The 16,971-nt window shown below is 38.1% G+C and overlaps 1 protein-coding gene across 6 annotated transcripts in view; it reads left to right on the top strand.

The window, feature by feature from the left end:
- The window catches only part of ECHDC1 (ethylmalonyl-CoA decarboxylase 1), a 42,138-nt gene that overhangs the window by 13,550 nt on the left and 11,617 nt on the right, over window positions 1–16,971 (top strand). For all 6 annotated transcript variants that reach the window (XM_084201569.1, XM_084201571.1, XM_084201566.1 and 3 more), the window contains exons 4-5: window positions 3,837–3,889; window positions 5,840–5,920. In XM_084201569.1, the coding sequence (XP_084057695.1) occupies window positions 3,837–3,889; window positions 5,840–5,920 (134 nt within the window). The remainder of the gene's footprint in view (window positions 1–3,836; window positions 3,890–5,839; window positions 5,921–16,971) is intronic.

Here is a 16,971-nt window from a genome sequence, read left to right as displayed (position 1 = left end):
GTTTTCAAAGGGTATAGGACACTTTGTTTCCTTTTGGGAACACCACAAGAGATATGCTTTTCTTAATACAGAAATGTCATGGTTTATAGTATAAATGGGTTTGGGGGATGTTTTCATCTGGATATTTTATAAGAACTGACAAAAAAATATAGATGTAGAGGTGATTTTTTTTCTAAATTGATTTTTTTTTATTTTGATCTGCAATTTTTAACTTCTTTGAGCATTATACCAAGAGAAAAGGGGGTGAAGCCAAGCAAGGTCAGTTCTTTCCTTATTTGCAGTCTAGGCTTTTCTTCAGAGTTCTGCATTCAGTAAATCTCAGTGAAAATGCTTCCATACATTTCGTATTCTCTCTGTATACTTATACAAGTTACTTGGAGCCACCGCAGTGGCAGAGAAGGCTCTTGCAAGGACTAGGTTTGATAGCAAATATACTGGACAGAATTAAATGTATAGGTGTTATGACTTTGATGAGAATTCTGGATCTCTCAACTGAAATTAAAACCTAAGAGTTACCAGAAATGCTCCAAGAATAGTTAAACATAGTTGCTTTTCTATTTCCTTTGGAGAGTTCAAGTTATTTATCTTTTACTGAGAGTTTCTTTATAATAGCTCCTAAAGCATCTGTTTGGTGGGATTTAAGAGTCTTTATTTAATAAGCTTTACTAGAATATAGAATAGCATTTGCTGTTCTTCAGTCTTACAGAACTCTTCTCTCTAACCTGATGCAGATGAGAGTGTTTCGTCTGATTTCAGGTCAAGTTTTCTGTCCGTAGCAAAAAAAGATTAATAACTTCATGCCTGAACTAGTATGTCTTTCAGAGTATCACAGAATATTCTCAGTTGGAAGGGACCCATAGGGGTGATTGAGTCCAACTTCACAGTGAACACATTGAACCCACAACCTGTTGTTATTAGCACCATGCTCAAACAACTGAGCTGTCTTTTATATATTTTTTTCAAAGCTTCTTTATCCCATAGCTTTGTAATTGCAGAAAACACTTTAATTTTATCCAACCGGTTGCTTGAGGTAGGACTGTATTTTTCATAATTTTCAGTACAGTTTGCTTTTCCCTGTGGTGCAGAATCCGCAGAATAAGGGCCAAGAATGCTGAAGGATTTTCATGCCCCCTAGTGGCTCTTTGTCCTCCTCTTCAACTTCATTCTTTTCCTCTTTCTTTGTCCACCTTCTCCCATGTTCAATTGTTCCTAACTCTGAAGCAAAGCTAGGTCCTCTGCCTGTTTTTCTTTTCTGAGTGCTAACATTACATAACCAAATCACAGAAGGTAAATGAATAGTGGAATTTAAATAAAAAATATTTTTCCTTCTGTCTTTATAAGGCTTTGTAAGTTCCCAGAGCAAGAACCTCATTCTGGAGTGAGACTTGAAAAGTTGCCTTGCTGAAAAGCTGTTGCTCTTAAAGCAACAGCTCAGAGGAAGAAGCACAAAGGATAATTTTGCTTTCCTTGTCCCTGTCTAGAAGCCCTAGGGCAGAGGTTCCCAAATATAAGCTGTGGAGGAAGGACTTTGGAGCAGTTGGAGATAATATGTAAATTATGTTCTATCTGTAGTGCAAATGGATTCAAAGCTCTTGCAGCAATAAGAGCCAGCATTAAAATTTTCTACTTTATGAAGGTGACTTTATTCTTCCCTGCCTCTCCTAGGCCCACACCAAGCTATTAATCCTTTTCTTCCATATGTAGTGCATTTTACTGCATTTTACCTCCCTTTCTGCTAGCTAGATATCTTCTTATTTCAAGGACAGTATTAGAGCTGCAAATATAATTTTACTAGACTGCAGCAAACACCTCTTAGTCAGAGAATTTTATCTGAATAGTAGCCTTATTTTTCTTGTCAGGAAGGTTTGAAGGATTTATTCACCAGGACTCAAGCAATTGCCTTTTTTTTTTTTTAAGGAGTGTTTTCTGTGCAGGAATTCATTTTTTCCATGGGATACACAGTAATCTTTCTACCACCTGAGAGAATGAAGACTTTATTTTTGTCTGCTCACACATAAATGCATTTTTCAAGTTTGTCTGTTCTGGAATCAATCTTTAATTACCATTTTGGATTTTGTCATGAGTTGAGAAGGCCAGTTTGAATGCAAGGATTCTGCTGTGATGAAGTGAAAAATTGTGTTCTCTGAAGAGCTTTTGTGCAGCTTCATCCTGACAGGTGTAATATGGGAATTGTGCAAGTCTGTGTCTGAGAATGGGTACCTTGTATGTTTGTGTGGGCTTTGAACTTAGCTACTAAGGCAGCTATCACAAAGGGTTTGAATGGTCTTTAACTTGGAATGGAAATATTGCTACTGTTCTTCAAGGGTGTAGGAGATGGCTACAGTGATAATTAAAAGCCTTTTTATAAATCAACAGGTGCTAAAATTTTCAAGCAACCCTTTAGTGTAATAAAACTAAATACACTGGTTCTTGTGTAGCAATTGTCATGGCACTCACATCTGCCAGAGATCTGTGCCTAAACATCATAATGCTGGTTGGCTTTGGGCAGAGTAGCTCTTGGGAATACACAACTAAATGGACAATAAATCACCTGAAATTGGCCTACTGTTATTTCAAGGTTCTATTCCAAAGATGTACTGAAGACTTACTGCGTATATTTTCTTTCCCTGAGGTATGAGTCAGAGGCTTTTAATTCAGGCAGATTCTCTAACTTGCCAGCTTCTGTAAAACTGTGTTTTAGAAATTAGTAACTTCTGTTAAAGAGATTGGTTTGGTTTGCTTGGATTTTTTTCTTTATTATTCGAAAGATGTGCTGAAATTGTTACCTACTGGTTTTTATTTCTGTGGTGTCCAAGAATAATTTTTTTCTTTTATCTGGGATAAATAATACATGTTGTTCAATTCAGTATGTATGAACATGGTGGTTCTGGATCATTTAGCCCAGTTATTTGTCAAGTTCCTGCTTAATTCTAGATGTCTGAGAAAGAGGATAATAACAGGGAAGGCAGATAGATAATGATTTTTCCTCAAAATATTTTCTTAGCTCTCAGCAACTTGTGACTAAGACTTCTAGAGCTAGAGGTGTTGCCTTCTATGTAATAACCTTTTGTTGATGTTCCTGTTGTGAGTTTATGTAGTTGTTCTTGAAATCATGTAGAGGGTGTAACACCCTGCTGTTCCACATTTTAACTACACGTTGTAGGAAGAAATATTTTTTTGAACGTATTTTACTTGGAGCCCAGTAGTTCTTGTACTAGATTAGAAGTAAATTATTGTATCTTTTTCACTGTTGATTGCAAGGAGATGTAAAACACAAAGGATGTGAGACATAAAAATAATCTTCTTTCTGGTTTGGTTTTTAATTTGTTTCAGTGCTTTGTTGAGGTTTGGTGTTTCTAGTTTTCTTTTTTTAGCTGAAATGCTTTTGGCCCAAACAATAAAAGATTAAATTGGTAAATTGTATCTTGTCTAAACCTTGATGGATTTGGGACAGTAAAAAGTATGTAGCACACTGTGGCTTTGTACAGAATTTAAAAATTTATTTGTGTTCAACTTGAAGTGAGAAGAGGAAATTAAGAGGAAGCACTAAAATTTCACAGCATAGAAATCCAGTATTGCAATTACTTTAATAGTGGCTTAATTTTAACTGAAATTTATCTAAGTCAGTTGAGTTCTGATTTTTTTTTTTTAACCTGATTTATACTAGGGTTTCTATTTGTGCATAGCGGGCTTGGGCTAGAATTTGGGCAACACGAACCAGAGACAAAACCCAGCTGAAGTAAATATAAAGAATGCTTACTCCTATTTACTTTGTCTGTGTTTAATTGCTTCACATTAAGATCACGTAACATATTTTAATTTCCTATTCATTACAGGATGGGATGAATATGTGCATGTTTATGCAAAACACCTTAACCAGACTTATGAGGTAATATATTTTATTTACCTGTTTATGAAGTAATTATAAGTATCAGAATGTATTTTGGCTAACTCTTTAACAAGATGTTTAAAGATAAGTATGTATGTATGTGTGTGTGTGTGTGTGTGTGTATGTTATATATGTAATTTTGAATCCCGGACCTTGTATTCACACATGTTAATCAGGTAGATATTTATGGATTTGAATTAGACCTTAACATTTTGTAGCTATTACACTTTCCAGAGACTGGAACAGGAAAAAAACCCTAGGCTTATATGTTTAGAGCTAGGAGATACCCAGAATTAAGGAAATCTAGGCCTTTAGATTTTCTGAAACTCAACCTCTCTAGCTCATTGGAAATTGGTAGCTCTTAAATAATAAGTGGCAACAGGTTATGCAGCCTACATAGGTAACGTTTATTTGATATATTTATTTAATCTTCCTACTTCACAAGAGTGTATCAGTTCTACCATCTGGTAATCTGAAAACAACACCCTTTCTTTTGGACTTAGCTTCCTGTAAGAAGTCATGTTTCTATTCAATCCATTTGTGGTAGAGTTTGTTTTTCTGCTTAGAGCTCTTTGAAGATGAATATTCTTTTTTTTCAAATATTCTTTGTTTTCAAATAATCTTTATGAGAAAATGTTATGAATTAACATTTTTTCTGTAAAATTACCCAGGAGATTGGAAACTTACATTAGTAGTACTGTAAGGAATCCTCAGGATTGGAAGCCATTTGCATAAGCTTGTCTCCATATAATCGTAATTGATGAGGCAAAGCTCAGAGGAGGAAGATGTGTGAAGATTAAGTCCCCACCTCAGGTGTGTAGACTTAGTGTATCTTTAAGCCGTGGTTCAGGGGGAGCACTGAGCGGCTGTCTGGGGACATCTGTTGTAGATGGGATTAGTCTCCCTCAGAGCTGAGGCTGACTGTGATCCTGAGAGAGGTGCCTCAAATGGATTAGAGTGTGGATGTAGCCATCTTGGACCCACATCTTCTGCTTTCTCATAAAGCACAGGAAGAATGAGATTGCCCTCTTCCAGTGGGCCCTCTTGTGCCGTGTATTGTATGAACTGTGCTGCAGCTTGTAAATGAACTTGGGCTGTAACAAAGTGTTGGAGCTTCTGTTGAAGAAGAACTAAAACCAGACATGTGGTTATGATTAGGATGCTGACTTCTGAATGTGGTTTGTAAACTGCTCAAAAAGCTAAATGTCTCTTCATAGTAAAAGATGAAACAGCTGTATTAATGTGCAAATTTTGTGACTAACCAGCTGCCTTCATTTCTTAAGGAATTTTCCTTATCCTAAGTCACTGTTCATTAGTATTCATTTCACATCAGCAGTGGGGAAGCATACTTTTCCTTCCTCTGTCCTTTGAATTACCTTGAACATGATTAAATACCTTGAACATGATTAAATACAACACCAACAAAGGTAACAGATTGCTGCTTTCCTCAAAAGGGTTTGTCTGCAAAAAAAGTTTTGTTGATGACTGAGATAGTAGCACTCTGTTTGAAGAAGCTGCTGAAGCTGTCATGGTAAATCTCATTAATTTTAGATAACCCAGCCCTTCAGTTCTTTGTGTCTCTTTCTGCTGCTTTCTCTGGTGCAGTGGCTTAGAGTAGAATCTTTTGTTGCTGTCCTGTCAGTCCTTGCAGGTAGTATTTTAGATATATTCTGTAGCAGGTATTTTTCATAACATGTGTTTTTCAGTACATGATCTTTATTTTGATTCCATTTAAGATATGTGTTGCTGTTTGATTCTGGGATTCTGTATCAATTATGCAATTGTAATTTTGACATAAGTGGAGTTGGTGTTGTGCCATTGCCCACAATTGACTAAATTGGAACAGTATATTTTTCTCAACTTTTACTGTAGAAATGGTTTGGTTGAATTGTTGTCTAATTTCTGAAAGGCTAAAAACATGAATTTTGCTTACTAAAGTCTCTTGTGCAGGTTGCCTTTGATCAGTGTTGCACTAGTTCAAGGAAAAGCTTTTGGAGGAGGAGCAGAACTTACCACAGCATGTGATTTCAGGTGAGGCTAACAAGTGTGTAGATGTTATGTTGGGTCAGTGATTTAATGATTGTCCAGCTGAAATGTGAGAAGTGTGAGGCAGCACTTCTACCAGGAGTCATGTTCCTGGGTTCCAAGGTATTTCCAACAAGATTTTGTCATCAGACTTCACAGGAAAAGTTGTGGTTTCTGACAGATTATGTGGTTCAAATAACTGTGTAAAACAAGAGCAGTAAGGAACTTTAGCAACTGACTGTTTTACACACCAAGTGGGTCCAACTCACCTGAGTGAGAGGTAGGAGGCTTGCAAAACAGTTTATCTCCCTGTGTCTCTTTTTGTGAATGTAATAAATAAATAAATAAATCTCTTCACTACTCTTGTATTTCTTGTTCTGGGTTTATTTGTAGCATAATTTTGTGCTGCACAGCTGCACAAAATTCTTGAAACAAGAATTTGAGGTGCAGAGGAGAACAAATGAGGTTTCATTCCCTGTTTTTTTTTTTTCCAAGCAGGTGCAGGGATTTGCTAGCATGAAAAAACTGGCAGAAAAAAGAGGGCTTTACTTAAACAGGCAGAACAGGAATGGGAAGACACTAAAGTAATAAAATGTCACTTTATATAAACCATTGCTAATGTGTAAACAGCCTGCAGATGTAGCAGGATAAGCGCAGTGGGCAGCATCTCAGAAAATGAAGAGCTTTTAGTGAGGTTTTCATCTAAGAAAAGGAAATGTGCTCTTGAAGAGGGCCTTAGTGCCTGAAGTGGGAAAGGAATTGCCCTGAACAAGCTGAAAGAAGGTACACTCAAAAGTAAAGTAAACTAGAATATTACAGTGTTGTTCCAGGTATCAGGACCAGGCTTTGGATAGAGGAGATGGTATATGCATTGTCTGAGCCACTTGGAAGCAATCTTCCTTTGCCTTGAAAGTAGATGTGGCTGAATCTTTCTTCATATCTGCTCAGCACACAGTGAGCTGAAAGCCCCAGCTGTGATGTGAGTCCAGGCTGTGTTACAGATAGCAGAGAGGCTCTGTGTTTGACAGCTGCAGTGCTGGCAGGAAAATGCACCTGGGAGACTCAGCAGACCTTTCTATATCTGTGAGCCTGTCGACAGAAAGTGTTTCTTGTTATCTCTAAATAGGCGTTTAGGGAACGGGAATATAATGAAATGGAAATCTTTTGGCTTTTTAAAATATGTAGTCTCTACTTACACTCCAGCTATGCTGTTTTGACATGCTGTGTAATTATAGGCATTATCAAGTAGTTCTTATTTGCATGAATTGAGCAGCTGCAATTCCTCTCATGCAGTGCCATAATTTTCATAATAACTACAGCTGTTGATCCATCTTCTATTACTTTCTACACACCCATCCAGTGCAACTGAATAACAGCCATTCAGGAGCAGCAAATGGGACTTAATTAATAACAGCAACAAGACAGAGAAACATACTCTGTGCTGTTATTGCTCTTGAATTTGAGAATTTTGATACTGGTGGACAAAATTCCAGGGTTTTTTTGAGGACTGTAAGTAGATATTAGTGGAATAAGCATTCTGCCCTCAGTCACTAGATGACAAAAGATGAACATGAGACAGAAATCAGAGATTTGTTTTCTTCTTTGAATAATCTGTTTGAATATATTATTTTTGAAAAACAAAATGAGTTTGTTGTGGTTGCTTTTAATCCTAGATTTTCAAATACAGCACTGTTTTTCACAGTCTCTGCTTACACTAACAAACTGCTTGGTTTTGGCCTGAAATGTTTTCTTATTTTTATCTCTGCCCCTTTGTACTACATTAACTCTACTGATATAGTTTGAGCAACTCACTTGAACCAAAATGACCTAGGTACCTCCTCTGAAGTGTGGTCTGGCAGCATGATACACATCTCTACTAAAGTAGAGGTGTGGGCAAGTCCAATTTTAAAATAGTTGAGGTGGTTTAAGATGTTACTGATACATTCTTCCTGTAGTGGTTCTTGTGGCTAATTGTCTCACTCTGTTTTAAGCTGGCTCTTTATAAATTGGATTGGGGGGGGGGCGGGTGGGTGGCTCTTGTGTGAGTTTTGGCACATTTATTGCTGAAATAAGTACAATGATTAAAAGTGAAAGCATTTTAGCTTAGTCCACATTTAATCTGGAGGAAGAGGTCTTCTCAAAACATCTTCTTCAGTCTTAGCTGTTTTATGTGTTGTTGCAGTATGGCTCTCCAGAAAAGCAGTATCCTTATAAAGATCATAAACATGTTACTGGGAAAAAAAAAAAAAATCAGACCAGTCCAGACAAGGGCAAGGTAATTAATTTCCTTTCAGACTTTTTCTGATATGAAAATTTGAAAGATAAAGCTTCTGACACTAGAATTATTTATCTCAATTATTACTGCAAAAGTGAGTAATGTAGAAGGGTGCAAGTATGAAACTTGCTCCGACAGCTAAGCATTTTAGTAATATTTTCAAGAAATACTGACTTTTTTCAATGTGCCACAGTCGAGCACATGAAGGTGGCTCATGTTTACTGATTTTCTGCTGCCATATGTTAATGTATTTTACAGCTCTGCATGACACTGGAGCCATTTCAGTGAGGTGCAGAAGTGAATGTGATGTTGGATTTAGTGATGGAATTTTACAAATAATTGAGGTGCCTGCTTTACATTCCTTTATGCAGAAACTTGAAGTGTGTCTTGTGCTTACATAATGTGTGAAGGCAAAGAGAGCAGATTTGGCAGGATTGGTTGAGGACTTCGGACAGGAAAACAGGAATGGTTGTGGATTCTTGGGCAATAAGCTGACAGATATGGGGAAGAGGCAGTTGGTAATGAATCCATTTGTGCAATTAGCAGATCACAATAATCTCTGAGTGTGGTTGCTGCAGTGCGCTACCAGATAATAGCCAGAATAACTAACTTTGAATTCTGACCTGTCTTGTCTTCTATTTCATGTTGGTGCCTGTGAGAAATCTCCTTGGGGCAATGTCTGTGTGGGTCTTTTACACACATCTACAACTTCAAAAATTTGGTCCTACCTCGCCTGGCAAATGGACTTCCATTGTATCTGAATGCTTCTTACATAGTCTCTTTCCCCCACCTCCTTTTTCCTCTCTGATGCTGCTGCCGTCCAAGTAGAGGTGTGTCTGTGTCCCTGCCTGTCAATCAGATTTAAAAGTTGGTGTCTTGAGGCAGACGACGAGAGAGCAGAGATGGAAAATTGCCCATTTCTCATACCATTGATCTCAGAATGGGCCTGTAGGTAGAGACAGCAGTGGTTTCCTTTTCTTCTTTAGAAAATAAATTAATGAACTATAATTTCTTCAGCTGTAGTTGATGTTGCACAGTTAAATTGCAAAGGGCCAGTTTGATTACTGTTATAAGTGCTGAGCTAACTATTAGCTTATGCTAATAATACTGCATTTATCAAATTGGCCTTCCTTCATTTTAGCGGTGGGTTTTCTGTATTTCTGTGAAATATGTAGGCATGCTTAATGTTACATTTTAGGGCGTTGAGTATGTTCCATGAAACAGTAAGTGATAAAATGAAATGTTATTAAATAGTTTTTGGTGTCTGTGTTCTGTGATAATTTATGTTTATTTGATTCTATAAGTTGTATTTAGAGCATTAAATGCAACATATAGGAAGTCAAAGGAACAGAAGATAATCTAAAGATAATCTAGTTCTAGTCTCTGCATAGATGTAGCTACACTATGACCAACTTTTCAGTTGTTTCACTTTTCAAAAAGAAGTGGAGGAAGCCGTAAAGACTACTTTTCTGCAGTAAACTTTTTCAAAAATAGGTTTCAGAACATCAGAACACAGCACATGAGCTTCTTTGGAAATCTTTTACTCTGTACAAGGATTTGGGCTTTTAATTTTATCAGGAGGAACACTTAGGTGCACAAGGTGCCATTGTTTGAAATGAGGGTTCCTCAGAACATAATAGCATTTTTTATTGGGTAGAGCCTGATAGCAATGTGGCAACATGAGGTTCACGTATTCATGAATTATTGCAGAGTCCAGGCTCGCAAAGCACTTTTCATTCATGTGACTGTAACATTGCTGTACATCATCAGAGAAGAGTTAGTAGCCAAATCTGAGTGGGTTCTCTGTAGAAGTCTAAAAGATAAGGGAATAAAATGTGTGTGGTTCAAAAACTGATAGCTGAACAGCCATGGAACCAAGGATTGTTGGTAATAACACACTGTGAGAAGGAACAGGATGTGGGGGGAGAAGGGGCCCGTATGGAGGTAGAACAGCACTTTTCTGGGACAGATGTCCTTGTTCTGGCACAACAGTATAAGCACAACACAGTACAGGGCAAGTGCAGCAATGAGGTTGAGAAATGGACATGCACTGTAGATTAAGACCATCAAAGACCCTTCAAGCCTCCAGACTATTTCCAGAAAGATCTAGAAGAAAGAACTGTGCATGATAACAATTTGCATAGAAAGTGAGAAGCTTACCTGCAGAACAGGGTTAACATATCTATAAAAAGGTATCCCCACAAAGCCTGGGCCTATGTGCACCCCAGGACCCTGAATACTCCAGCTCGGATCAGTGCTGGGGCTAAAACAGGTGATCTCTTTAATTCTCTTTCTTCCTTTCTTTCTTTCTCACACTCTTTAATTCATATCTCTCTCTTCCCTTTCACCCTACCCCTTATCCAAAACCCATTGCTGTGTGCTTAAGCTGGGAGGTCAGGGACTCGAATAACAATGTCCTTGCCAAGTGTGTAAATTATTAATAAAACTCTATAAGCTTTTGCAGATCCTCTGACTTTTGCCATTCCTTTCAACCGGAGCATCTATGAATCTTGGGTTCTCCCTTCTCCTTAAGGGTGGGACACCACATTCTCACAGCTTCAGGTGCTTGCTGTGTGGCATAGATCACTTTTCTAAACTATATAGAATTTTGCTCACTCTCTCTCTCTCTATTTATATATATATATATGTGTGTGTGTGTGTTTAAAATCTCCTGCAAATCAGTAATCAGTTGGCAATTTTAGAATTCTGATGCAGTCCTACATCACATTTTTAGAGCCCTGGGGGCTTGTTACTACAAGCTTCTGGTTATGATTTTAAAAATCTCACATTGCCTGCCTTTAAGAAAGCTGGTATTATTTTTGACATGGTACATTTGACATCTGGTTAAGTAAGCACTGCCAGAAATGGGCTCAAGAGCTTGTGTTATTTGCCTTGTATTTATGGACTGGTATTTGGGGTCTTTTACCAGTTTTCATTTGGGATTGAATTTTGTGTGTTTGCATTCTTTCAGGCAGAGGATTTGTAGATGTAGTCTACGATTCAAATTTACCACTGTGTGATTTTAGTAGAAATTTAAATAACATCAGCAAAGCATGAATTTGAGTTGATGCTTTCTTTCTGAAGTCTTTTTGCGAGGATTTACTTCATTCTAGGTTTTTAAATTTGGTTTGGGTTTGGTTTGGGTTTTTTTGCCTTTGGGAGGCCAAACCATCTTATCCTGGGTAAGTGAATTTTTTCTTATCAGCATGTGTCTATGTTTTAGACCACTTGTACCATGCAATTTTACATCCTTTCTGTTGAACAATCCTGTCTGCAGCTGATAAAATGTGCTGCGTGATAATAATAAACAGAGATAGTCCAGATAATAGAAAACTTAGATAAGGCAGATTTTAGAGAATACAGGTCTAGACCTGTTCTTGCTGATACACTGAGCTATTAATTCACCATAGAGAAGTATTTAAGTTTCAAAAAATTTGAGGAAAAGAGTACAAATGCACTGGAATTGTCCATTCTGCTTTCATCTGCAAAGTGACTAATTCCCAGTTTAGATAAACTGGCATTTGAGGTTTTTGAGTTTGATGCATCATTTCTGATCTTCAGTACTATTTTTTTCAATATATATATTTATTTATTATCAGATGGTGCCACAGATTGGATAATATAAAGTATGAGAAGCAGTTCTGTCTCCAAGTCTGTTGGTTTTGAGATGAGGTTATACTGAGCTGTGGCTTCATGAGGACAGAGTGCCTGAACAGATTCCTTGGATATGGGAGGAGGGTGTCTCTATTACATATTCTCAGCTCACTTCTTACCTCTGGTTTGCCAAGCACCAGTGAAGATGGCTATATGAGTCAATTATCTCACTGAAAAGCAACAGAAAGCCTGGGTTTTTTCTGTTTTTAGAGTTAACTAGAGGGATTTGTAAGGTCGTATAATATTGGCTGGAGCCATTGTAAGGGAGGAGCTAAGTCTCTAGGAGATGGCAAAGAACGGTAGAGGGTGAGAGTACAATCTACTCCTTTTGGCTCGAGGGAGATGTTAATTACCCTCAGTTTCCTTTGAAGCCACAGCTTTCAAGTGCCTAATTTTGCACTGGATCAACTTCCAGAGAATGTCTTCCTGTGTCCCTGTTAGCTCTTTCTATTTCAGCCCTGTCATGTGCTATTGAAGGACTACAGAAAGAACTCTTCCTTGCTGTATCACTCCAAGGAGCAGTATAGTTAACCTTGTAGATCTCTGAAGGGTAATCATCCACATCAGGGTTACTGTTCATTGAAATGACCAATGTTCCTGAAATAATTCAATTTCCCTGGGTGTAAGCGGACGTTGTGTAGATCTCAACCTACTTTCACTGTAAACATTGCCTTCAAAATTGCAATTTCTAGTCTTCCTCTTTAACCTCCAGTTTTATTTTTGTCTCCCAAAAATCTTCACTCCCAAAGATCTTAGTGAAGATTTGGAGCCCTGCAGGCAGGACCTCTGTGTTCCTCTTCCTTCCAAATTTATGCAAAATTGTGTGAAACAAGTCTGTAAACTGTTTGAACTTATTAACCTTGGTGGCTTCAGCTTCCTACTTCCTGGATTCTGTAGTCAATAAGAAATTAATTACTCTGTTGTGATTTGGCAGTCTCAGTAAGAATAAATCAAATAGTAAATTCCTATGTTAAAAAGATTCTTATTGTGCTTAAAGTTATGTGTATAAGAACTTCTGCTGTGTCCATGGTCTGTTACTAGGTGTTATATTCCAGTCCTATTTTGTGTTCTGAGGATTCATATTCATAAACAAAAAGCAAATATATAGACTGAGGAAACCCCAATAATTTAAATCAGCATGGATTTGCATACATGTGAAAAAGACAATGATTGTAAATAAAAACATAGTAGGGGAAATTATACTTTTGGCAATAATCGGTCACACTCTTAGGCATATTTGTGGGATCTGTTACAGTTTGCTGAAAATGTGTCTAGGTAGTCTGAACATGACATCAGTGATCTGAAGTTGGTTTGAGATCACCATCAGGATAATTAATACTCTATATTAAAAAATAAAGGGGAGAAGCAGCAGGTGACTGCATAAATGTAGAATTTTAATGTTAAATCATCTATCTCATTTATGCCTTTTTGAGTTATATAATTGTGCTCTTCCCCTCCCTCCCAAACAAATCTCTGAAGATGTGTATCATATCTGGAAAACTTAGGTCACAGTCACTGTGATAATTTGAAAAAACCCAAAATCACGACAGTCAGTATTTTTTTGTTTGAAATTAACATGGTATCCTGACAGAGTGGCAACATTCCATTATAATTGAATCACCAGTGATTTCAACTAAGTATATTATCTCTCTTTGCTTTAGTCAGAAATTGTGTAGGAAGTGCAACTGCAGCATTGGTAGCACTGTGTGCAGAGACAGCTGAATTTCAAAGCCTGTCTTGTTACCCTGTGTCTTGTGAAGGGCTGCTAGTGTGATGTTAGGTTGTATTTTAAGTCCTTTAGTGCTGTGAGTTGCAGAAACCTGATACATCAAATCCATCATAAAGTATTAGAACAGCTTGAATATTGCATCTCTCATGACTGATGTCAAGAAATGTTGTTCCTTTCCAGTCAGCTGAATTCAGGCAGTTGAGGTGATCCTTGTGTTTTTGACATTTTATTTGCCAAGCTCAGCCACTGTTGGGAAGCCCCTCCTCCCCTTTGTGTATCAGCAGTAGAGATGAGCAGAAAATGTGATTGAAATGTTCCTGCCTTAAGAGACTCTTGAATTTGGTCTGGGGGAATTTTTTTCTGCATTCTATAGTTTTGTTAAATATACATGATAAGAATAAAGATGTGGGAAGCTAAAGTTGTAAACATGGTTTGCATATGCTGCATGAAAGTGTGCACATAATTAAAAAAAATTATATTTCCTATTTGGAAAAAAGCTCCATTGTACTTTTTTTATTTCTAGAGGAATACTGTCATTTAAATTTGACTAAAAATTTATAATCAACCACCTTGCCTCCAGGTGTTCTTTTTCATCAGAGAATCTGATAAAATATCACTGGATCTTTCCTGACAGAAGTTTTTACTTTAGTCTAAAAGGCATATCTGTTGTTGAAAATGTTTGCTTGAACAGAATCCAAATAGCTCTAGATTCTTTTCTAGGAAGGAAAGACTCATGTGACATTTCAGATTTCCAGCATGAGTAATATTTCTGTGAGCATTATTTGGCATACACTTACTTGTGTACAGAGGCTTTGGCAGCCTCTAAAGAGTAGCTGAAACCTGCTTCATGGGTAAGGCCCAAGTGCTATGACAAGGTGTAAACTGTTCTTAAAATAATTGTGTGGTAACTGAGGTGCCTGGGACCCACTAATACCGAGGTAATTCAAATATAGTCATAACTGGGAATTAGAGGAAGAGAGTGTTAATAATATATTGGTCGTTAGCAGGGGAGGATAAATAGGGCAGTAGCCCATGGATTGCTGTTGCACATCTGCAGGTAGTAAGGAGGATCCAGGCACTGCATCTTGAATGATGGGACATCAGTCCAACTTTATGGCTCTGGTTGATTCATGCCATTTTTAGAGTTTATACTGCACGCTTTGGGAGAATTAGAGCTCCCCAGTGTAACTATCTGCTTTATTCTCTAGGCTCTGTGTGTTCTTAAATTGTGATCTGAGCCCTGTGTGTGGTCAATAAGCCATGCCGCTCCTCACCAGCATGCACACATGGGGTGTTAAACAGGTCCAAGGCAGCACCTGTGGACAGGGCAGTCTTTATTGCTGTCTTTATTGTGTAATTGTAAAGGCTTGACTCTTCTGCCTAAAAAAGACCTTTTAATTTACTTTTTCTGCTGTTTTCTGAAACTACTTAGCTCACTTGGATGCTTAGGCACAGGACGGAATGAGAGCTTGATGTTTGGCCCACACAGCTTTTATGTCACATCGTAGATTGAGAAGGCGCCGCCCAGTGTGTGTGTGCAGCGCACAGGGCCTGGCTGCACGAGCCCTCTGGCCAGCCCTATCCCCATCTCCACCAAGTCCTCCTGCACAGTGCTGCCCACCGCCAGCACCGTGGTGGGGAAGGAACCTGTGGGCATTGCATGGGAGCCTGAAGAAGCATCGTCCTGGAAAATGGGGCAGATTCACCTTGTGGTTTGGCCAAATAATTTCCTTTCTTGTCGGTTTATTGAAAAATGTCTGTGAAGGGAAAAACAAAATAAAAAGGCTCATCTTGCTTCTTTTAATACTGCTAGTGGAGTTTAATCAGTCATGCTTTTTTTGGAGGCCCTTATTTCTTGCCTTGTGATCTGCCATCTAATTCAATTTTTCATTCCTGCTGCAGAAAATGTCTTTCTGCAATTTCCAATACCCAGCTTCATTTATCCCTTTTAGAAGAAATGTAGCTTTTCATAGCATACTTTTTTCTCTCTGGCTTCTGTGAAGCCATGGGTGAGAAACTGTCAAGCCTGAGGTAACAAATTCGATTGAAAGCCCCTAATCAAAGTCTGCTGTGTGAGCCTCTATCTGTAACTGACTCCTGGGAGATCTGGTCCAGAATGAGATTGAAAGTCTGTGTGGATGGCAGCTGGTGTGACAGCAGACATCACCTGCAGGAGACTTTGGGGGGACCTTACCTACCTTGTTTTGATTGACACTGTGCTACTTGCCTTGCAGGGTATTAGCAGCAGTCTTTCCCTGTATTTCATTCTTTTTATTATCCCTCTCTCAAACTAATGATCTTTCTGGCCCTTTTTTAGCCCCTCTCCTTAGATCAGGGAAGTGTTTAAGAAAGAGACCCTATTTTACTTCTCTGGTTGTTCTTACACAATCATGTCTAGACCAGTTTTAATCTGGGTCTTGCCAGGGCACTCTCTCAGAGGGTCTTCTCTGCTGCCTCACTGAGCTCCTTCATGCTGCTGATAGGCCTTTTCTTGATTTTTCTCAGTGCAGTCGTTGCTTCTGATGAGATGCTCTTTTTTGGGGGACATGCAGTTCTCTGTGTCTGCCTATTATTATTTAATTCTGGTTATCCAAGGGATTTTTTTTCTAGTAACAGTGTATTTTTTGTGCTTCTTCCCTGGAATGGCTTCCTTTAGAATTGGTAATCTTGCAGCCTTTTTGAGTTGACTGTGTTGATTTTGGAGGCTCCTCTAACATTGAATATCACAATATTTGGGCAATAGATGGTGGTTATCCACACTTTAAGTTCCTGTTTATTACTAGAGACCACATTCCTCTTAAAATGGCTCATGTCCATTTAGCAATTTATGCACTGATGTCCCAGTGTTCCAGCTCTTCCTCTAACCCTTGTTGTTGCTACATATTCCATTTTTTTAGATTGAGGACTCACTTTTCAGAACTTTAGCATCAGCCAAATGTTTTGGGCTTATAGATGAAAGTGTGACTTTGTAATTCGTTCTTGCATTTCATTTGACCCTGGGTGATGTGAGAAAGCATGATAGAGGCACATTAAAAATGGCTATTTTAAGGCCTCCTTTGAAAAATGCAATTCTCATTGTTTAGGTCGCCTTGCTCCCCTCTGGAAACTGCTCTGAGGTTTCCCAGGCAACTCAGAAGAATGTTAACTCTTATTTTAAAAAAATACTTCTGTAATTAGGAATCTATTTACTTGATCTGATTTTCACCCTGATCCTTAGAGTTGGAAAGTCTGACTGTAGGACAGCAAAGGTAGGGGGTAAAGGCAATATGTGCTAGGGAGACATGAGAGATGTTTCTGGGCTATTTTATGTAAAGTTTGATTCTTAGCTTTTGTGGTGAGTTGGGGGAAAATGGATGCACTAAGACTGTTACAAAATAATTCAGTAACTATAAATAAAAG

Source organism: Fringilla coelebs (assembly GCF_963513975.1).
Source record: "Fringilla coelebs genome assembly, chromosome: 3".
Classification (NCBI taxonomy): Eukaryota; Metazoa; Chordata; class Aves; order Passeriformes; family Fringillidae; genus Fringilla; species Fringilla coelebs.
The sequence above is the reverse complement of the archived record's forward strand: the minus strand, read 5'-3'. Positions and strand labels throughout refer to the sequence as shown.